Source organism: Cyclopterus lumpus, chromosome 24, assembly GCF_009769545.1.
Source record: "Cyclopterus lumpus isolate fCycLum1 chromosome 24, fCycLum1.pri, whole genome shotgun sequence".
Lineage (NCBI taxonomy): Eukaryota > Metazoa > Chordata > Actinopteri > Perciformes > Cyclopteridae > Cyclopterus > Cyclopterus lumpus.
In genome coordinates, this window is record NC_046989.1 from 8546884 (window position 1) to 8571096 (window position 24213).

Genomic DNA, 24213 nt, shown 5'->3' on the forward strand with positions numbered 1-24213 from the left:
CTGCTCTTTGTTTTCAGGCTTTTCGTAGCCTGTTCTAGTTGCACAGCAGCAATGTTTTCCAGCACAGACTCGATTCCAATGCAGTCGTGTCTTTGCACTCAAACAGAGGTGCATCTATCTGGTCTCTCTCTGTCTTTCTCTTTTATTCTGACTTGAATTTCAAAGGGGGTCGGGTTGGGTCAGACATCAGGGGACAGAAAATTAGGCATGACTGCCAAGCCTGCTGGGTCTTTGTGTATGTTTGTGTGTATGATAACTGTTTGTAGTGAGTCTTTTCTTTTGGATGTTTTCTATTCCCATCTATATCTCTTTTTACTTCATCTGGTTCCCCGTCCTCCGCCCTTGACTTTTCTCTCCCAGCTGCCTTTATCTCCTCTCTTGTTTCTTTTGTCCCTCTAAACGCTGCCTCCTCTATCCGGCCTCACATCGCTACTGGCTTCGACCACATCAAAGAAGCCTTCAACATTTTGTGGATGCAATCGTTGCTTCCCATCGCTTCCTTTTTAAAAGAAAGTCTTTGTGAAAACTTTTGCCATCTCCATTTCTTTCCCCCCGCCCCGTTAGTATTGTGTTGCACTTTTCAAAGACATTTCTCCGATTCACACACATCAAGCTACACAGTGTTTGAACAGATAACACAAGTATACGTGTGTCACCATATCAAGACGAGGGTATGCATGCACACACTTATGAAACCGAAAACAAACGCAAAGAACGGGGTCTGATTAGGTTCGTGATGGTGTGGCATGCTCGGGGCAGTTAGCAGGGTGTCACTTTGACTTGCAGGGTTTTCTCATGGGTCACAAAGAAGGAGCAGCCTATAGAGGGGGGCCCCACTGCCTTTCATTCTGAAGAATAACCCAGCGTACACACACACACACACACACACACACACACACACACACACACACACACACTCACAAAACACAGTAGTTTTAATTGCTGACAATTTTTCCCTTGGTGTAGAATGTACACACTTTGGAATAAAATCACACACTCTCGTATTTACTCAAGTGCCAGATAAAGAAAAAGCCCCATGCTAAATCACTAGAATGAAATGTTGTGAGCCACTTCAGTAGCCTGAAGTACATTTGACCGCTACAGACTGAGCTCATTAACCCTCGCCCTTCTGCATTCTGCATGTAATCATGCAAATACACTGCTGTTGGGACTTTCTGATGGTGAACATAGAGGGCTTTGCTTTGTCTCTGTGTGTTGTTGGCTAAGCTTGCAGGGAAGGGATGTTGTTATGTCTCTGTCTTAACATGTTTTATGTGCACACTGTCAATTATAACAACGGTTAGATGGTTTGTGGGAATGAATAGTATGTGTGTGTGTGTGTGTGTGTGTGTGTGTGTGTGTGTGTGTGATGGAATCCCAGCTGCTTCAATGGAGTAGGTCAGACGGAAACACCAGAAGAGTAGTAGTGGGGGAGGAAGGAGGACCCAGTAACCTCTGCAACAAGATGGAGAGGGGGAGAGGGAGGGACACGGCAAGGGTTTGGTGTCAGAATAGGGTCATTGAGCAAGTGGGCCTAACTAAACGTGTTTGTGTGCGTGCGATGCTCGGGAACTTCACCTCATGCTGAAATCATCAGTGACAGAATAATAGTTCACACTTGTTTACTCAGCACAGCCTCTCTGTCATCTTGGTGTGTGTCTGTGTCTGTGTTATGTTAGTGAGAGAGTTGTGTTTATACAGGAGTGAGTTTAAAGTTGAACTGCCTCTTTATAAGCGTTGTAGAGAGTTGTTTCCCTCATAACCATGTTCGACTTTTATCATCAGCATCAAAACACAAAAATTATACTACTACTGTTTTCATTTTGTTATTCTCCAGTAATTACAGATTTGTTTTTGCAGTCCTATTTTGACTTACACAGAGACAGAAAATGTATTTCCTGCATTTAAACATGGAGCATGATCGTCAACCCCTCAACCTTCATCATTTTCATTCACAGAAAAGGAGAGATGGAATGAGATGAGAGGGGCATATGATATAATGTTTTTATTTATTCATTTTTCAGGGGTTTTGGTACATTTCCTGTCCGAACAACATTTGTTGCTACTGGGTTTGCAAGTTTAAAGAGCTGCTTCATTTCTCTTTTTCACATTGTTATGAACTAAATGTTTTTGGCTGTTTGTTAGACTTAGGCAGGTCTTTGTCAATTTGTATTTTATTCATTGGAAATTAAAATTTAAATACAGATTGCTCTCAGTAATGTAGTGCCTTTCATTGCTAAAGAACAGATTACATCTTTTTGTTCACTTAGCATAAGTTAATGAATTTTAAACCAGCGACCTTCCAGTGCCTCTGTTTAAATCCATTCACATGTTAAGTTCTCTTGAATCTGTAACCACACGGTTATGTTGTGCGATGCTGCTCGCATACAGATGCAACGTGTTTGTGCGCGCTCACGTGTGCAACAGATACTTGGCTTCTTTTTGCACACCTCACATTTTCCTGCTTATCTCCACCTGGCAGGTTTTGCTCCGCCTAATGGTAAGGTGTGCCAGGTCGGGCCTGAACAAGAGAACATAAGAAAAGAAAGAGAGGGAACGGGTTAGGGTACAAATCAATACATGCAAGATTACATTAGCAGTCATGAAAGTGTTCACGTCTAAAAGAAAGAAGAAAGACAACTGGTGATGGAGAAGGAAGAAAGAGGGAGAGAGCTTTTACATTAGCGGATCTGGTAGAGTTGAGAGGTTTTAGGGGGTCAGCTTAGCTCTCACTTATTAAGTCCAATTAGAAAATACAAGCTGAGACCTGTCAGATGAAGGGGGAGGTGTGTGTATGTCTGTGTTTGTGTGTGTCTGTATGTGCCAGGTTCAGGCACTTTGGGAATTTGAAAGAATGTTTGATAGATATTGGATGAGAGGGGAAGGTATGTGGGGTTTGGGGTTAAATTAAGCAGCCTGGGCTAAAAAGAAGAAAACTAGAGCGTGCATGTTTTGTTGCGTCCGCCATGTTTATGGGGAGATGTAAGGAGGAGGAAGAGCAGGAGCCCCTCATCAATCGCTCTCCTTTATTATAACTCTGCCACATTCACCACTGAGTCCTAATAACCTCCAGTGCAACAAGACTTGTTAATTATTCACATCGACCACATTTTTAATTTTTCCCCCCAGAGGTTCAGCATCTTTTTAGTTGCTTGCTGAACAAGAAGGGATAATCGCGTCTGGCCACAGGCGCTAATGCTAATGAACATGCGTTGAGATGTGTGAATGCTAAGAATGGCTTGATAGTGTCATCAGCGTTATCCGCTACAACATCTCAGGTTTCAATCGCCATCCCTTTCAACTATAAACAATAAAACATCATTCATTCTCATGCATCATACAATAAATCATTACATTTGTCATCAACAAACAGAATACTAAAACAGTGATCCTCTCTTATGCGTTATAATACATTCCTCAGAATATTCCTCAAATTAATTATCATAACTTTCTTTATGTATTAATTTAAAACATAACCTCTTATTTACATGTGCATATAAAATCCACTACAACCCAACAAGCTGCAGCGTTTAGTTGATTTATCGATCATTTTATTATTTATCAAGTAATTCTTCAAGCAGACGTACTCTTAACTAAACTTTCTGCTTTGGTCGGACCAACAAAACAAAGCATTTGAAGATGTCACTTTGGAAATACAGGAACATTTTATAGACCAAATGTATAATCGGTTTATACTGTAAAGATTAGCGTGTTAATTGATAATGACAGTAGTTGTTAGAGTCTTAGATCATTTGCTAATACAACTAGTTTGTAAAGAAAAAAGAAAAAGAAAATAATGCCTCATTTTAGGTAATCAAGATGTATTAATTGCAGGTCCAATGGGCTATTATCAGTCAGATTGCTCTTTAATCATGTTCCTAATAAGCCCTGATGTTTGTCGTGCTAAATAAGCCTCTTCCGCTGAGGTCCAAGCTTCATAACAGTGTATGAACATGAAAGATTGATATTATTTGATCTGGGGGCTTCTGTTCTTCACGGGGAACAAGTGGAAGATGTATGGATGTATGGATGGATGGATGGATGGATAGCCCTAATCCTAGAGGTGGCCTAGATCTGAAGCCCTCCTTCAGCGGATAGAGCTGTTGACCCGTCTGTCTCGCTGTGTGTGTGGGGGGGGGGGGTCCACGTGTGTGTGGATACTGTCCAGAGAACAATAGGCTCTTTAATGAGTGATGCGACTTGGGCTTGTGTCTGCATCAATGATCCTAATGCGGTACGCGTGCAGGATGAGAAACAAGCCAAACACTCAACTTTGACACATGGAGAACGACTTTGTTCAAACCCTCTCAGACTAACATGGTGATTGAGAAAACCTGCGTTGACTGTCAATCTGAATGGGGTTGAACTCTCAATAAGAATATGACATTTACAGAGTCTCGTTTAGAGCTTCATAACTCAATGACAAGAGCTGAGCATACAGTAGACAATGCAGAAACGGGGAATGTTACTAAACATCAACAACACACACACACACACACACACACACACACATACATACACACACACACACACACACACACACACACACACACACAAACAAAAATCCAAACTGTTGTCTACAGCACTTCAGAATCGGGCTGAAAGGTTCAGATGAGCAAGGTCGAGGGGGGGAGGTGAGGGGAAACCTTTCTACCCACAAATTCAAGGATCATTTGCAGTCCCATTCAAGCTCTTGTTGCAGCCCCATCCCTCCCTCCCTCCCTCCCTCCCTCCATCCCTCCCTCCCTCCCTTCCTTCCACACCGCCCAACCTCCCCTCTTCAACCATTTGGGCTGAAAAGAAATACGGTCGCAGAAGGAGGGGCAACCCGTCGTCTGTGTGTGTGGGTGTGTGCGTGTGTGTGTGTGTAGGTTTGCGTTTGCATGCATTTGAATGGTGGGTGCCAGAGTGTGTACGTGTGTGTGTATGTGATAGATTGTGAGCAGATTGGACAATGGGAGGATTGTATGTGATCTATATTCATGTGGCACAGATCCAGTGGCCATGTGCGCACCCAGCAGGCTGGGAGTGATCCGACAGAGGAACAGGGATTGAGAGAAAAAACATCCCAGAGAGAAGAAAAAAGGAGATTTATACAGAGAATATGAGCACGATCTATAATTTTTTGACACCTTAGAAAACAGGGTTGTTTTTGTCATTCCCAAAGACTTTTATCAGTCGCCAAATAAATGTGCTGAATTTCCTCAATAGTCTTTTGACATTTATACCCGCAGTACAGCGTTGAGCCACACGAGGGAATCTAAAAGTTTGTATTGTGAGGATAATTGTATTCTATTTATAACATTGAATCTAATATGAAAAGCTAACGTAAATTCTGTCTGTATTCTGATACCAATGCAGAACTCCAGCCCAAATGCATTCATTTGGTGTATATGAAACATACATAAAACAAAGTTGTGATTTATATTCAATATAATATAAGGTGACGGGAAAAACTGTAAAACTGGTCAGGAATGTTTTATTTTCGCACAAATAATTTATAGAAAAGTCCCATTATGAATTTGGTCGCGATGGTTTGTCATTTTTTTAAAGATGGTCGACAGAAAAAGATTTGGGACACACTGATCTGGTGTTGTATGTCATGATGTTCCATTACTTTGCATGCAGGTGGATGCTGCATCCCTCTGAGAATGCCTTATGAAAAGCTCAGCATGTTTTGTTTTTTTCCAAGGATGTACAAGGATGTAGAGGTGGCTGGTAGTTTAATCAGATGCAGAAATATTCCCCAGACTCGTCTGTCGTAGCGGTGAAAGTGGAGACACACGGACTACACACACTACGCGGAGCAGGAAGTACAGAAAAGAAAGAAAGAGAGAGACGTGGACTGAAATGAGAATTGTCGCTCACAGCAATATAGCACGAGTTTGCCTGTTTGTTCTAATAAAGCAAGTTTAACTTTCAGCTGCAGAGTAAAGAAGAGAGAGCTAGAGAGAGCTGGAGAGAGAGAGAGCTAGAGAGAGAGAGATAGAGAGAGAGCTAGAGAGAGAGAGAGAGATAGAGCGAGAGAGAGAGACTGATGATGAGAAATGAAGGGAGCCAGAACTCCTTGGTAACCAAAGCACAGAGGAACAGAGGGGCCGGTCCTACACCCCTCCCGCTGTGTGTGTGCGTCTCCGTCTCCGAGGACTGGACTGCCTGAGGGGGGAGTGGTGGTGGACCCAGGGTGTGTTTAGAGAGAGAGATAGGGGTAGAGGCTCATTGTCAGCATAGTAGACGCTCACACACACACACACACACTCTTAGGCGCCGTGTAGTGAGAATGTGAGCCCACACCAGCGTTCATTCGTCCCACCTTCTCTCTCTCTCTCTCTCTCTCTCTTATTCTACAGGATTTTGATTTTTGATTTTTTTTTAAAGAGAGAGAGGTTCACACTCAACCGGAATAATGGTGTTTATCGGGACCTCGCTAAAATCTGTGATTAAGTACTTTAAAAGGAAGGGTAAGACGTGTTTACTTCTGCTCTGTTTTGGTCGTTAATGTGCCATACAAATATTTTTAGTTTGAGTGTCAGAGGTTTCTACATTTGTTTCGACTAATAACAAATAAAAATACATTTTTAAATGACTTTATTAAAGCTGGTCTGTATCAAAGGTGTACACTTGGCAGCTTTGCTTAATTGTTGATCATTCTAACGGTTTCCTGTGAGCATGTTGCTTCACTGCTGTCTTTGATGAGCCCAGTGACAACCCCCTGTTGCACCTGTTACCAGGTAACCACCGGGCCAAGACTTCACAGAGCCGACCACTAATGGCACTAAATGACCCGACAGCATTTGTAAAAGTGGCAGCTGGAAGCATTTGAAATGCTTCTAGATTGGAAATAGTTGCCTATTTTCCTTTCTTCTCATAACTATTTAGGGTTTTGTATGTTTATTTTGTTTTAAATGCTTCAGATAATCTGATCTGGATATCAAAGGAAACCGTACTGGGTCTGTGTGCCATATACAGTAGATTCTGGATATGATTATTGGTTAATGCTCCAGGGCTATATGATTATTTTATTAATGGTTATGTATTAAAGCATGTGAGGATGTTAAACAAAGAGCTGGTTGATGCAGGGCAAACTGCTTGTGCCGACTCTAATCTCTGGTGTATTTATAGCATGTGTGGCAGTCAAAGCTGAGGTGATATTGTTCATCATGAGCTCAGCGTTTTTGTACTTTCCACGTCTTATCTTGCAGATGCCTGCACCTTGCTCCACGGGATAGTGAGCTGCAGACTGCGCAGTGCTCATATCCTCAGCTTTAGGAGTACACCAGTTGGAATTGCAATTTAATCTTGGTTTTATGCAAATTTATTTAGGTATACTCCCACAAACTAAGATGATTTTAACATATTTGCAACTCTTTTAATGACTTAACAATGTATCTCAAAAATATATCTGAACCAAGCTGACCCTTACAAAACACAGGAGGTTGTATTATGCATGAAAATCAATACTCTATTGGCTGGTGTCAAGTTCTGGATTAACACTGATTATTGATCATAACAGCTCACCAACTGTAATGTTGGTGTGTGTATGCGTCTGCATACAAATACATTTGCAGGGATTACTGTGTGCAGCCTCCGCACGCTTTGCTCTGATGCACCTTGCTGCCGGTTTGTGTCTGTCTGTGTGTGTGCGTGTGTGTGTTGTGTATTTAGTCCCCAGTTTTCAGTCTGCGTCCTTAATGGACGAAGAGAGAGCTGAGATGTCAATGGACAGAGGGATTAATAGTCTTAAAAGACTTTCGCGCCATAGTTCTCTCTCTCTCTGTCTCTGTCTGTGTCTGTGTGTGTGTGTGTGTGTGTGTGTGTGTGTGTGTGTGTGTGTTTTTAAGGGGCGAGGGCACATTGTGGCTCTGAAAGGCCTGATGTGGAGACTGATGCAGGGGTACAATGCAGGCTTTGTGTCCATAGTCCCCATGTCCTTGGTCTGCCTATAGCCTTACTGAGGTCTATTCAAACCCCAGTCAGGGAGGGGGAGTGGGGAAGGTCTACCTGTGTGTGAGAGAGCAAGAATATTAGAAATGGGTTTCATAAGAAATGGGTTATGTAAGATCCTTATTTAACCAGGTGAGCTAGTTTAAGGACATGCTCTTATTCACGCACAGCTGGGGCGTCACTGCCTTGCTCATAGGTGTGGTCAGCACTGTGAGCTACAAAGCCGACCGCAACTGGCCTGCTTCTCTACACTTCACATTTAAAATTCTACTTCCTGTGTGCGAGTGAATTTTGTGGTAACTGTGTGTGTGTGTGTGTGTAATGCAACTCTCCAGTCCAGACTTGTGGTCAATGGATTTTATACAAGTCTGCGCTGTGACACACACCCTCATGGTGACATGACTGTGGGTGTTGCTCCGTCCTTTTTGACCCTCTCAGACATGAAGGGTCTCTGTCTGACTTCTCCTTTTGTCACATTTGGTTCAAACGTTTACAGGTGTTTATTCATATGGTCGGAGTGCCAGATGATGATTATGAGAGGGTAATTCAAGTGAGACTGCAGTCACGGATCTGAGTCGACATGGTTTCCTGTTTCCTTGTATTTCTGCTGCATGCGTGCTCGAATGTGTTACAACTCACTCATATGGTTGTTATAGTCTAATGTAAACGAGCAGGATCGGTGTATTTGTGCTGTTACACTACTATGCATGCAACACGTGTGTAGGTTTGAAGATAGCAGCAATAGTGGGGAGAGAAAGTGGAGATTTGTGAATGAAGACAATGTCTGGTAACAGAGTTAGTAGGAACATGAATAAACACAATGGCCCCTCTCCTAAGCTCACATCAGCAGCTGCCCGTGCCTCAACAAGCTGTAGCGACAGACGTGGTCACCAGCAGCAGCACGACTCGTCACACTGACTGACTGTCATAGAACTATGTTTGACTTTGCTGTACTCACTGGTCACATACAAGCAGAGTTGGACACGCACAGAAGCTTTTAAGATGGCCACCGCTGAAGCCTATCCAAAGTTATCTGTATATCAAAGCAGCTTACGCCCCCCCCCCCCATACATATACCTTGGAGGTCTTCTGTCCTCCCCCGACACACACAACAACACACACACCCTATGCATTCTGCTATGGCTCATTAGCACCTGTGAAAAAGCATTCAAACAAAACCAGTCCACAGTTTCACGACCCGTCCCCTTCCTCCTGGTTTCCTCAAACCTCTCCCTCAGTCGCAGTCAGATGGACGTGTTGTGATGGTCAGGACAGGGACAAGCGGTCTAAATGGAGATAGCCTTACATCCACAATCAGCTACTTTTGCTTGGTTACGCTCACTTGGTAAGCCACACTTTTGAGACTTGTGTGTGTGTGTTGATATTCAAAGCTCAGCGGTTTTGGTGACATTTTTATTTAGCGGCATACGAATGCAGCATGGGAAGCTTTGATTCCATGATCGTCAGCATTACAAGCAACAATTACACCAGTAGCAAAGGGAAAATAGCATGTTCTGTTGTGATTTCTTTGATGATGTCTGACTGAGACATTACAAAAAAACAAGAAGTATGGTTTGTTCTTGTGAAGGAATAGATAGTTGGATATCTTAGCCAAAGACCTACATTGTCTTGATCTAACGAGATGTTAAACCCACTGAATGAGTGCTGCTAGCTGCTGGTGTGTTATATTGCTGTATAGTTTCTCACTCAAGTACAAGTAAGCCTGCTTAAAAGTTAGTTTGAATATCTGTGCTGGATATCATCCGGTTCGTGGTTCACTCCAACGTACTCTTCATCCCTCCTCCCCCTCTGACGTGTGTGCGATGTCTCAGATGTGTGTCACGTTGTTAGTGTGGAGACTGACACCTAGATGCAAGGCACCTCAATCTCCTTCCTCTTCCTGTTCTCTTCCAGTAGCCAGTTCCGCTTGTGCAGGACATGTTCTAGTCCACAAGTTATGGTTTTCCAAAGGTTTTGGGAATTACAGAACTGACGATGATCATTTGCTTTTTTCACTTTGTCAACAAAACAAAAAGATTGTTAAAAGATCCCCCAGGAGATCCACTAGGGTCAATACAATTGCAAATATAAATCGAGATCAATTTAAAATCTATAACCAGACCTGTGTGTTTCTGCAGCGGTGTCCAACCTGGATGAGGAGAGCAAGTGGACGGTTCATTACACAGCTCCATGGCACCAGCAGGAGAACGTCTTCCTTCCAGGCAGCAGGCCGCCCTGCGTAGAAGACCTTCACCGCCAAGCCAAAGTCAACCTTAAGACCGCCCTGCGAGGTAAGGATTGTTGAAACTGGGCCGCATCAGAGAGACAGGATCCAACATAACAGCAGATAGTCGGGTTAGAGGAGTCATCTGCCTCTCATGGAGAGAAGGGGATTACCGTGTGTTTGCATTGTTCAAGGTTCACTTTTTCTATGATTGGATAACAACAATTAAAGGGAAATTTAACTCCCACAGTCATCAGCCACTTTGACTATTTTACAAGTCGCATACAAAAATGCAACAACCTTCAATTTGAATACGCGTTTTTATGTTTCTGGAATCTTAATCCTATTTTGTCAGTCAATGGTTTTTTCGAAAAAAATTCTCTGGTATACTCATAAAACATTGTAAATTGAAAAGAAAAAAAACACTTTGACGTCTCTTAAGTGTCTTATTTGAACCGACCAACAGTCACAAACTCAAATTAATTTGCATACATCAGGAAAACAACGTCAGATTTGAGAATCTGAAATTAGAGATATTTTTGGGACATTTTTGCTTGAAAAGTGACAATAATCAATAAAAGATTATCAAACCTGTTACATGTTCATTTTCTAGCTAATGAATGGTTTAAGCTTTAATGTTTCTGTGGACGAATACACACTGGCAAATCTCACATGACATCAAGGAGTAGATCAACTGCTTGTAAAAACGTCCAACCCTGTAATTGCTGTTCCTTCCAAAGTTTAGCCAACAACACGACAGTGTGAGATCCTCTTCTCCCTGTTTGTGCAGCACAACCAAGAGACAAAACAGACACGGCCTTGTTGTCGAACAAACACAGGGAGTCTAGTGACAGTTTCATGTTTACAACGAGAAATGGAAACACCAGTAAATGTGGGCACTGGTTTCGCTGAGAGTTTCTGGGAAAGTTCTCCACCCATTACTCAGATAACAGACTGGGAGGCAGGTGTGAGAAAAAAGGTTTGCAAGGGTGCGTACGGGTAAATGGGTCAAAGTGTGACGGTAAAGGCCTGTTGTTTACATGCGAGGTTGGCCTTGTGTGCCAGAAGATAAAAATTAGATAAAGGGAGAGAGCAATACATGGGGAGAAGCCGCTTGTAACCTGATGCTCACACACACACACACACACACACACACACACACACACACACACACACACACACACACACTGCAGGCTTTCTTTCCCACTGGGCTGTTGTACCTGCAATATTGATGTTGCTAGGTACGCAAACACCACCTGGGAGGTTGGATTAATTCTGCACCCCCGTCTCCCCCTGTCATCGTCCTCTCGTCCTGTCATCACCATCCCCGGGGTCCGAACTAAAAGAGAACAGGTGTTCAATGGGAGCACCTGTGCTGTCCATTGAGTCTTTGCATGTGCTTTCACTCATTTATTACTTGTCCACTCCCAAGAAGTTGAGAGTGCAGGGTTCACGCCCAACTGCAGCCCAGCACAGAGGGAGTATATTTAGTGTTTTCTTCATACAGTAAAAAAGAAGAAAACATTAAAATCCCAATACAACAATCTCAGTAGCAATGAAACTACCATAGTGACTGTATTTTTTATAAGATATTAAGTAATTTAGACGTTAATATCAGAAGATTAAACCAGGCTCAACCCTTGTTGTTGTGCACATGTAACCAGTCACTAAATCCAGTGTTGTCAGCATGAGCGCAGCAAGCTACACAAGTCTCCTTTCTGTTATAAAGCCAAACGATCAATAACCAATCAGATGGCAACATGCATCCACACGTGGGTTTCAGCTTTTGCAGTCAGCTGTTGAGTTCCAGAAAAAGTGCCAACAGGTCGAAATACATCAGGAAAATTGCGTAACAGTCATGTGATCACTGTCAATAATATCCCAAGAATTATGCATTGGTTTAGGCAATGATGTCATTCAGTGATAGCCAGGGGCTGTAGTTTGTTTATAGTGTTTATTTATGAAAGAATATGTGTAGATTTTAGATTTAAATCCCCAAGCTTTCATAATCATCACCTATTATCACCATCATAACCAGCTTCACAGGTAGCATTAGCAATTAACTGCTTGAACACTTTAAAGCTTTTATTATTATGCAGCAAATTAAGCAAACGTTGGGGTTTCATCGGAAGGAGGAGGGAAACTAAGTTTCAAACCAGAGAGATTCAGTTAAAAGCTGAGAGCTGAACACAGAGACTTTTAAACGTGTTTTGTCTCCTGCATAGACATGAGTTGAGTCTCACTCACAACAACAACAACGTTTATTTAAGAGAAAGAAGGGGGGTCACGTGCAAGGTGTCGCTGCAACCCCCCCAAAGACGGGCATGCCAAACTTTACGCTAAAAGCTCTAAAAAGAAAACCCTGTACACTACACACACACAGTCTCCTATCAATCACTATTTGTACATTTGTTTGACATGCCATTGTAAAATATATACACCCTTCTCATATCGGTGTTTTTGTACTTAATATTCTTCAATCTTTCTGCTCGTCTTGCTCCTCCCTTCAGTTCTGCCTAGCAACAAGAGGCTCATCAAGGCCTATTATTTTACCAACCTTCCTCAATCACGCAACACCAATAATTGTAACAGCTCCACCTCCTGTCATCGTCCTCATTATCGCCATGCTTTCTAAATCCCTTCTTCCACACCGCTACCACATCAGCCTGTTGTTACAGTTGCTACCTTTGCCAAACCCAATTAGGATCCATTAGCTGACAGTATTATACATGCACCAGCGTGTCTCTCCTCTGAGACGGGCGGTAATTAGCTATGGAGATAGATGGCACATAAAAGGGATCAAAAGCAGCATCTCTGAGGTGCCAGGCGAGGAGTGATGTGCATGTGCTTTTGAACACATACGTGTTAGTCACTAAATTGGATTTCATTGAATACATCCCAAAGATGCAAGAAAAAAGAAATGGGAGGTTTTTACATGTGGAAAAAGAATGTAATAATTGCCCTCAACAATTAAAATGTCTTTGTCCTTCAGGTTATTGGCAAACACACGCAAAACCCTCTAAGCTGTAGCAGTCATATTTATTGAGCTTTTACAAGAGCAGACAAAGGATGCACTAGTAGATATTTGCAAGGAGAGATATGATATGCTAAATGCCCCCTGAGAGAAAGAGAGGGGGACAGTTCCACCATCTGGATGTGACAGACTGAAGCTGATACCCCCCTCCTGGTTACACACAAACACACTCGTTTATAAACTCCCTTCTTATCACACATCGGCATACACACACATGCATCACAACCCCGTCACAGCAGGTGGTGACGAGAGGTGTGAGCAGCGCTTGGCAGCGTCCAACAGGCACTGCCATCCTGTGACTGACACACACACACACACACACACACACACACACACGTGTTATGTAGCTATGTCTGTGTGTGTCCTAGAGATATTTCACCCATCCTTCCTACGATAGTGTGGTTGAATGACTTATTTTGAATATTTCTGTTCAATATACACATTCCTTGGGATCAGTTTATAGTCAGTGTTTGTATTGAGAGTTATGTGTTTAAATAGGTAATGATACATTGATAAACCCAGACTGTTTGTGGTAGATAAATATCTCACATCATCAAAGGAAGGAAAAGTGGGTCCTGAGTTGTTATGTTTCACACCCAACAAAGCTCTCGACTAAATATTCTCAAATAAAGACGTGATCATAATAAGAGTTGCTAACATGAAAAGCTCAAATAAATCCTGTTCGAGACAAAGATGCTAATTGTTTCTTGTCTATAATATGTTTCTCTGTTTCTGTTTGTCCTGCAGAATGCGACAAGTTGAGGAAAGATGGTTTCCGGAGCTCTCAGTACTACTCTCAGGGTCCCACCTTCTGTGACCCCTTACAGTCCATCAGCAGCCTGCAGGCTGAGGAGGAGGATGACAATGATAAGAAGGTACACGTACACAAACTCTGCACTCGGATACACTCACAGCTGTCCAAGTGTAACAGTGTGTGTGTGTGTGTGGGGGGGGCGCTGTGTGCAACTGATTCAGCAGCATGGCAACTCACCTCCAGTCATTTCAACAGTGGCAGTCTGCCCTCTAGTGGTTACATATAGGAATGCAGTTTAATCGAGTCACTTCTCTGTCTTCCTGGCTTTATTTTCTAATTTATTTTTCAAATAAAGAATTATTAGCTTTAAATCTGGAAGACTAACACCTACAAAGGGTTGTCAGTCAATTATTCCTCTTGGACTAATCGGTAACATCAGATTCTGTGCATAGGGAACCAGCACTAAGCTAACTCTCACATTGTGTTGTGATTAGTCAGTGTGCATTAAGTTAATTTGAATGTTCCACTCACTATTTTAGTTGCATCTCATTCTCTGGTATGTCTAATTATTCAGGCAGAGCTACATGTTTAGAGGATAAACTATTTTGTTGTTTTTCCTTTACACTTGGTGGGTCTGTTTGTCATAATACTATAAATTAGAGAATGAGGTAGAAGAAAAGAGACAGGAATAGAAAAGTAACATCAACAAAAAGATAGACAAAAAGTGACTGATTAGTGTGAAGTGTAAATGGTTTAACAGCCACTCCTCATTTTTATTTTTACATTACATTACATTACATTACATGTCATTTAGCTGACGCTATTTCTCACACACAATGTGATATGAGGGGTCCTGAGAGGCTCAGAGGGTCTTTCACTCTTGTTACCAGGGTCTCCTTTGTCCCCCTGAGCGCCTTGATGTCGACCGCCTGTTTCATTCCTTCCCTGACCCTCGACCCACATGACACGCTGTTGTCGCTCTAAACTGTCGACTCCCATCTCTGTGTATCCGTCTCTCTACTTTCCGCTGCTTGTCTCTTGTCCCCATCACTTCCTGTTGTCCTGAGGCCAGTGAGCTTAACTTTGCCTGACAGCAACTTCAAAAGAAGAAACAGGGCTTCAGGTTGAGCCTCGCTGCAAAATAACAAGCCGTGCCTTCTACCAAACTATTGCTGAGGTCCTTTACATCTTCCCCTTTACTGCCCCCCTCGGTTGCCTCCCCTCATGCGCGGTTTGTATGAAAGCACTAATCACCGTCTTTTCTAGCCAGTATTGTGCTGGGGATTGTCCGGATACAACGTAATGGACGTAAATCCAGCAATTTTTCATCTCTGGATTTATTTTCAGCCAGGCAAATTTTGGTTGATGCCCTGGAATTGACTTATAACAAGAAGAATTTGGGATTATTTCTGTCCACTATGATGATTCAATACAATGTTTCAAAATGGACATTGACATGAAACTGGAAATAAGTGGTTTCTGTTGACAAACAGCTCATTTTCAAGCCTGGATGCTGCAGTAAAATGTTGTTGTCTGTTGCTCCTCAGCAGTAAATTCTACTTCAGGATTGAGAACTGTTAGTTTGATGCATGAGTGATTCTCCCTCCTTCTCCCCACTGTTGCCCCTCCCCTCACTTGTTTTCATCCTGCTATTTTTAATACACATTTGATAGATATTTGCGTGAGTGTCTCATTTGGGTTTGATTGATCATGAAATGTGTTTACAGCACCACGGGCCTCTAAAGGTCACAGCAGTGTAATATGTTCAAGTCTTGTTTGTGTGTGTCAATCAGGTTTTTACAGTTTGGGACAATTAAGTTATATTCTGTTCTATAATATTCTATTCCCACTCTTCTTTTCTACTATTATCTTGACATTTTTCTTTATCCATCTAATTCAAAATGACAACATCGTTGTTTCCATTGCCTTCCATGACATCATGTTTCATCAATCTCACCTCTGTCACTCTCTTCCTCCCCTCATCTCGTCTCAAATACTTATCACTTTTATTAATGTTTTCATCTCTTCTACCTTTCTTTTTTTCCTGTTTCTGCTGTCCCCTCCCCCCACACCTCCTCTTCCTCCCCCCACTTCACTTCATTTTTTTACATTGTGTTAACCAACTCTTCCTCTTTCTCATCTAGTCCACGGCTTCATCAGCGGAGGACAACAAATCGCAGCTCTCCATGAGGCCCCAGACCCCGCAGGGAGGGGGCGAAGGAGGGGAGTTGTATAAGGGTGACGGACGGATCCAATGGAACAAGGGCGCACCCCTCCCCACCCCAGAGGAGAAGATGAGGCTGGCGGCCCGGGCCGTGCCCACTGACATAGTTCCCATCAACGTCACAGGTATGACCTCCTTGACAACCGCAATCATCCACCCTTGTGTCCATCGCTCACTCACTACCGAGTAGCGACCACTCCCATCAGTGTTGGTAGTGGAAAATAAATCTCCTGCTCCTCTAGTTACATATTGAAAAGATCCAACTACTTTGAGTTTGATTTCATTTCTTTGAGTTTAATGCAGATATGGCTCCATCACACCATGTCATGCTTAGCCTAGCTTAGTACAAACCCTGGAAACAGGAGGAGATAACAAGCCTCAACCAAAGTACAGCTGGGGATGATGTCATTAGTTGTGGACTAATTCAAATCTTGACGACTAATACAAAAATGTCTTTCAACTCCCTCAAAACTGCCATATTAACATGGTATTCTCATATAATTCTCAGGAAGGCAGCAAAAAAGGAAATGTCAGACTGTTCTTTTTTATAAACCCTGAGTGGATACAGACTAATCAATTACTGAATTCAGTCAGCCACTGAGGACAAAGCTGCATGTGTCAGTCATGGCTGTCTGCCTCTCCTCCTGTACCTCCTGTGTATAGTTTCCTCTCTCATCATGCTTCTTGCCGATTGACCTTCACCTTTCTTCATGCGTGTGTGAGCGAGCGCTTGAGTGTGAAAATCGTTTGACAGCTTATCCAAGGGTCAAGGCTTTTCGCTGACTTTATGTCAGATCACCAAGCGCTTGACAGATGAACACAGCCAGACGTGTCGATGCAATCCCCCTGTTAGCATGTGACTTTTTTCAGTGCTATCGGCCACGCACATACAAATAGACATAACGTCTCATTCTGCGAGTTCTCATGATTAATATATTACACTGTAGCGCGTGTGGTGTTTCACTCATAAGACGTAAACTCACATCAGCTAGATATATTTTTTAATGAGGCGTAAAACAGATGACCAGCAGCTCAGAGATGAAATGGCATCCGGCCGTCCTTCAGACACTAATGAGTGCTTAATGTTGACTTCATCTCCTGTCGCTCTACATTACTGCAGACACAAGAGAGAGATCGGGGACTTCTCTGTCACTTAGAGGGGCAACGTGATCGACACCATCTGCCCTCGTATCAGTTTCTGTTTCCCTAACGCTTGCAGGCTGTCACCAGCTAGCCAAATAGCAGCAGGATAAGCAGTTCCTAGCAAGACAATACTCTCCCTTCAGGGACGCTGGACAGAGTGAGAAGGGCATTGAGAAGAATGAATGACTCCGTGTGGATGCTTCACCTCGTATCTGTCCTCTGCATGTGTACAACGATAAGAGCATGCATTCTACCTCCTATCTCACACATCTTACATGTATGTGTACACCTCAGGGACTTAAAAGAAGGGTTGGAAATTAACACAAGACATCAGCCAAAAGAATGTTTGAACAGCGCTTCAGTTATCTTCTGTTTGAATGATTATGCTTGGAGAGTAACGGCAGGTAAAGTCTGTCGATGTTTAGGCTCTTTGGCTGATGGATCATAATGTAAAAGGTTCGGGTCACTTTTCTCTCGTGGTATAGTGCAAGACAGATACTTTTGGTTGTATTCTTTCCAAGTTAAGATATTTTCCCCTGAAATATCTGCCTCCACCCAAATAAATGGAGGATGATTTAAATGTATTGGTGACGCTCACAGTATTGTGATAACAGTTACATAAGGGAATCAACAGCAATGCGTAATTATAGAAATATACCTCACTGTCAACCGTTTTTAGAACCGATGTGCCTGCTTTATACCGATATATCTGTAGAAGTGTATATATTGGCCAATAGCAAGAAATGACTACAGAAATGCCAAAGAAGGTTTGAGAACATTTAGAAATGGTGTCAACTGTAAAATGTCACAATAAAAAAAAAAAAAGAATCAGACGTGATCCACATCAAGATTGTTACGTTATGTTAAAAGAAAATTACGTAGCCTTATTTATCTTCTTTTTTTTAAGTGACAGTAGGGCTATAGTTTTTAGTGGAACTAGTTTTAGTCCCTATGAAAACGATTCAATGGGTTTTTCAACGCTGTGAGCCTCACAAACCAGTTTCCGTTCATCTACATTGTATTGGGGTGGACCCTGAAAATGTAAAAGACGGATATCTTAAAACCTCACAATTAAAACAAAACTATCTGTATGCCTACATACCACTAGAGGTTGCACTGACCCTTTACTATTTCTACACTGTTGATCTTGCATGCTCAACTTGAAAATAAAAAAACCTTCTGCACGTTGTTGAGTTTGTTCCTTCCAACTAACCGACTGCTGTTTGCCTGTGTGTTTGCCTGCCTTGCTCTCGCCCTCCCGGCCACCAGGGGCAGTGTTTGACCGACAGGCGGGCATCCGGCGCTCCCTCATTAATACTGACACCGTGTCCCGCCGGCCCAAGAAGGTCAAACGCAGAAAGACTATATCAGGGCTGCCTGACAACTTCAACCATGAGCTAGGTATGGATCACTGTGGGGCAATATGTTGCCCTCTACTGGCCACAGACCTGTACCAACACTCTGGACAAGCATCGATCCTTTCATTTCTTCCAATAACCATATGCTCTATAGATTTATGCTTTTATCCAATAACCATCTACAGTGAGTTGGGAATGAACTCACCCCGTCAGTATTGGTCTTAGTAAGTCATATTGAGAGAATGACGCATGCAAGTCCACAGTGTTGGATCCAGGCCCTGCAGATGTTTTGTCGTTCCCTGTTTCAGTTCTTCATACCAAGTGTCCTCATTTGCTCTCCTCCACCCTCTTTAACTGTATCCACAGACAGGAAGTTATGAAATCCTTTTTCAGTAGTTTAGTGGTTTTAATGTAGCACTTTTCCTCCTCTAGAAATGTTTGCACTCATATAATCTAAACTTTGGCATGTCTGTGTATGGGCCTTAATCCTGGGCCCTTAATAATAACCTCCTGGCATGTGTGTCTTACTTACAAACATGTACTGAATTTGAGACAATGAGCCCCTGATCATAAACGCCTAAAAAGGCCAACCACCCATGTAATTTTCAGAACATATGATCCTCAAACCCTCCAAACAGATGAGAGATACATAACAAATATAAAGTTTCAGAGGTCCCCTGCTGAGCTGATCTGGGTGTTAAGCGAATACTAAGCTTTTTAAGCTGAGACGGCTGTGCTGATGGCACCGCATGGCTGATGTTTATTTTCATGTCTCTGAGCTGTGGGAGAATATCATTTTTCTGTGTGATAAGATCACCATGACTGATAGGAAAGGAGCTTGAAAGTCTGGTTAGTGACCAGCTGACGACAGCCTCTGAATGTCATGATTACTGGGCCGGGGTAACTGTCCCAGTGCTCCATCCCTCCCTCTCCTTGCACAAGAGCTGCCTGCGAAGTAGACCTGCAGCTTAATCTATCGCAGCAGCAGCAACAGCAGCCAAGCTGTCACTCCAGCTTTTAGCAAAGGAGGAAGAGAGTGGATGTGTGGTTTAGCGAGAGGGAGCGAGAAGGGAGAGAGAGAGAGAGAAGAAAGGAAGTGAGTATATGTTCTGGGATACGAGCATCTACAGGAGAGGCACCACAGATGGGAGACACACTAGAGATCGTCTCTCGTTTTACAACTCGTTCTTCAAATTGTTTTATACGCTGGTATGTTCGGTGTGTGTGTGTGTGTGTGTGTGTGTGTGTCTTTGTGATATCTGCATTTCTGTGTGTCCTTGTTTCTATATCTTTCTGCATATTCTGTATGTTCTGTCCCGTATGACAGTGCATGACCATGTCAACACTGTGTGTGTGTGTGTGTTGGCTGCCTTACCTGGACCCCAGGGTAGTGTTTGCTTTTCTATTGGACTTAGCCAAAGCCGTAATAAGAGGGAAAGCATAGGAGGGAGTCTCTCTGTCCTCCCTCATACCCTTTGCTCCTTAATGAAGAAGACCAGAAGTTATTAGCGCATGAGATGGGTAGAGCTAATCAAATTAATTAACGTCCATGTGACCACGGTTTATCTAACAGTCCAGTCCAGAAGAGCAGAAAGCATGCTGCTGTATAAGTTATAGAGGAAAGAGAAGGGTAGTGATGCAAGAAAAGAAAACAAGGTACTGCGATCCATCACATGTTTATCTTATTTGCTTTCTTCCTTCGCAGCAAAAGGACACGGCGGAGAGCTCCGGCCGCATTCCATGTTCATCCCGGGACAGTACTCCACCTTGGGTCGAGTTGGGAGCGTCAACTCAATGCTCCGACGTTCAGACACCAGAGACTCCGGCTGCCAGACAGAAGAAACCAAGGTTGTACCACCATCCATGAGACGAATCCGGGCTCAAAGAGGACAGGGAATCGCTGCTCAAATGGCCGGCATTTCTGCTTCCTCCTCAACGGGAAGTATATCCATCTCGAGTAGTGACAGCTCTGGGATCTTGAGGCTGCCTCAGTTTAATAGAAATCCCTCCCGTTTTCACAGTCTGCCCCGACAGGGAGCCAGGGTGTCCCTCAGTGCTGACCCCATCTATAGCAGCACCCCCATCAAGTCAGAGGAGCAAACCTCAACACCTCAGAGGCAGATTGGCAAGCTTCAAGTTGATGATACAGTGGTGCACATGAGAAATGCTCCAAGGTCAGGCACCCTGCCCCGGCCCAAGTCTCAGGAGTTCAGGGGGACACTGGCCAGTGATTGGGGTGGTGGTCCAGCATGTGTAGTCTCCCCGCATGCTGCCTATTCTACCTCACTCATCCCCAATGCCACCCTGTCTAGCTCCTCTGAGGTCATTACCCTCAACACCTATGGTCAGCTCCCCTACTCTCAAGCCTCAGCTTACCCCACAGCTCGACTGCCCAGTCTCGCCTCCTCCACCAACACTGACCCCAGGTTCTCCCGTCCAACAGCCATCACCCACAGCTTCACATGCCCATCTCTGGCCACTTCTACCCCCACTCATACACCAAAGGATGGCGGTCTGGAGGTTGCAAAACCTGCTAGCGAGTCAGGGCACTCGGACAGCAGTATACACAGCCTCAGCACCTTGGCTCCCACACCTCCATCCTGTCTACCCGAGGAGCAGTGGATCTACGACACACCAGAAAACGTGGTGGTTCCCCACCGTACTCTGACCTCCAGCTGCTCCATTCCTATAAACCAGTTGTATAGCAGCCTGGACCACTCCTCCAGGACCACTACTGACTCCAGCTCCCTCTATTCCCAAGACAATGATGGATACTACACTTCCATGCACATGGACTCAGGCCTGCGTTCTCGGAGCCATGGCAGTGGGCAAAGTGCAGCACCTGGACGGGCCACCAGACACAGCATGTACGAGTGCCGCGAGATGGCCAATCAGGAAGACTCTGGGAGCTTGTACAGTGATCGCTCGCTGTCCCGCAGCATCTCCCTCCGCAAGTCCAAGAAGCCTCCTCTGCCACCAGCTCGTACAGGACTCTCTTAGACGCAAGCCTTCAGTGAAAAAGCCTCTTGGAGGCGTTAGCGCCATCAGCGGGGCTAAGGAGCCAAACGGAGCCATGCTCAATGAGACTCTTATTGCCAGCTTGCAGCAGAGCCTACAGATGGGACTGAAAGGAGGGAAAGGAAAAGGGGCTTCACCATCTTCGCCCTCTCAAAGCCCGAGTAGTGACTATGATGACCCTTGGGTTCTACGGGCCCGCGCAGTCAGAGTAGCATTAGTGCAGGCAGCTCTGCTGCATCACTAGGAGCTAACGCCAACTGTGGCGGTGTGTCGAACGTATACTCGTTATGCCATGTGACGCCGGCTCACAGTGACACAAGCAGCTTGCGTTCAGAATACGCTGATTCCTGGGGTTACTACATGGACTACCCTCGTAACCATGGCGATCAGAGGGTGCAGACCCCTCCGGCCCATGCCACAGAGAACATGTCGGCCGAGGTTCACCCAGGAGAATTACAGAATGGAGGTGAGATTCTCAACAACAGCCGGGCCCCTGGTGCTCCAGGCCAGGAGGGAGGTGTGGCAGTGAAGCCCAAAATGGCCACCTCCTCACCGGACAGGGTGCACCGGCTGACCTCCCCATCTATCGGCTACTCCAGCCAGTCCAACACCCCCACAGCTGGAACCCCAGTGCCCTCGTTTGTAAGGTCCATGTCTCCCTCAGGCAGCCGGCCAAAGCCCAGAGTGCCCGAGAGAAAAGTCATCTCTCCTCTCCTCTGTATCCATGTCCTCCTCCTCCACCTCCCTTTCCTCCAACACCTCGGACTCACTTAAAAGCTCCGGAACCTCCTCTTCCACCACCTCTACCTTGTCCCTCTCCTCCTCCTCAGCTCCCAACACCCCTCTCAGCCCACCTCCACCCTCCCCACCCCCTCTACCGCCATGTTCCAGTGCCGGCACTCAACCGCCAGCTCCCCCGTCACCAACCACCCCTCAGAGTCAAACTCTGAGCCCTCCCCTTGCTTGCTCCACCTCCCCCGAATTCCCTCCTCCTCCATCCCCTGAAATGCTAATCCATCCCAGTTCATCTTTCAATGGGAGCTTCAGCCCTCCCCATCCCCCTCCACCACCTGTCCCCTCAATGGGTCCCCCTCCACCTCCTCCACTGCCTGCTTTTGTCCCACCTTCCTCCTCCCCATCTTTTGTGAAGGCAATGAAAGATGCTCCAAAAGCAGCTCTTTCCAACAGCCCTACAAAGTCACCTAAGCCCCTGATCACCCCGTTTGCGCTGCAGAGTGTGCAGCTCCGTGCTATTAAACGGTCAGAGAAGGAGATTAACGGCAAATCAGACCACACCAAAGCTCAGCTTTTTAAGCCCCAGACCCTGGAGAAGTCTTACTCCCTGGAGCAACCTGCTGTGATACATCTGTCAAACTGCTCCCCAGAAGAAGATTCACGCAGCTCCTCTCCATCACCGGTGTCAAAGCTCTTAGAAGAGTTGTTTTTAGATTGCAATATCACAGATGACGCACCAGATAGTGCTGTCGTAAATGGAAAAGCGGAGGATCAGAGTTACTTTATCTTAAACAGAAAGCAACAAGTTGAAGGACGGGAATCATTGCCCAGTCTGTCACAGAGCCCTCAAAGCTCTCCTGTCAAACAGAAGCCCCCAGTGGTCTCCAAGAAACCCCACATCTCTTTCCTCCTACCATTTAGCCCCCAACCAATCAATGAACAGGTTCCATCTCAGCATGAGGATACAACTAACCTGTCACAAATAGAAGACCAAGTAGATGCACCGCAAAGACAAATACAGAAAGAAAAGAAAGACGGTCAAAGTGAGCAACAGGAGGAAGAGGAAACGTCAGAGAGCTCTGAGCTTCTATCAGAAAGAAGTGAAACATCAACGGTAACCCCGAACGAGTCCTACAGTTCTGCTTCTGACAGCCAGTCATGTCTTGACCATGGACTCTATACCAATGGAGAGGCTCAAGAAGAGGAAGAGGATGAGGGAGATGGAACGAGTAGCACGACCGGATCCATCAGCTCCAAGGAGGACGACACTGGTGAGTTAAATATCATGTTGTGTTATCACCAAATCAAAGTTATGTTGTGTATAATATTTGTGTAGAAAGAACACACATTTTAAATGGTGTCAGTCGAAATCTTACTTATCTTTACTTCTTACTTAATCCTATGTGGTTCGTGGTGATGCCACTGCCAGCTCGCTGTGCGGCCAGCTCCTTGGGCAGCTGTGAAATTAATGTTGCCTTCCAAAGCAACCAATCCAAACTTTAAACCACAAGCTTTTAAAGATTTCAAAACTGTGAAGATCGTGCAGGAGAGAGGAGAGGCTTATCACTGGGACAACACTGCTGCAGCCTCCCGAATTCTCTTCTACATTTTCATATGTATGATAGCTATTGCCCTTCATTTATCCCGCATTGTTTTTTTCTTCTTTTTTCTCTCGATTCCTCTCCACCATCCATATTTATTTCCAAATATCTATTTTTTGCATTTTCCTCTTCTTTGCTGTTAATCTTTCATCCTCAGTATGTCCTACTCAGCCCCTCT

General features: G+C 44.3%; 1 protein-coding gene across 1 annotated transcript in view; it reads left to right on the forward strand.

Annotated features, from left to right (window-relative positions):
* LOC117727729 (NHS-like protein 1) overlaps positions 1-23937 on the forward strand; it is a 35405-nt gene extending 11468 nt beyond the window's left edge. The window contains 9 exon segments of the mRNA XM_034528157.1: positions 10083-10235; positions 13950-14077; positions 16101-16305; positions 18593-18724; positions 20387-21669; positions 21671-21895; positions 21898-22395; positions 22397-23705; positions 23864-23937. Of these exon segments, the coding sequence (XP_034384048.1) occupies positions 10083-10235; positions 13950-14077; positions 16101-16305; positions 18593-18724; positions 20387-21669; positions 21671-21895; positions 21898-22395; positions 22397-23705; positions 23864-23937 (4007 nt within the window).
* Positions 23938-24213: the final 276 nt, after the last annotated feature.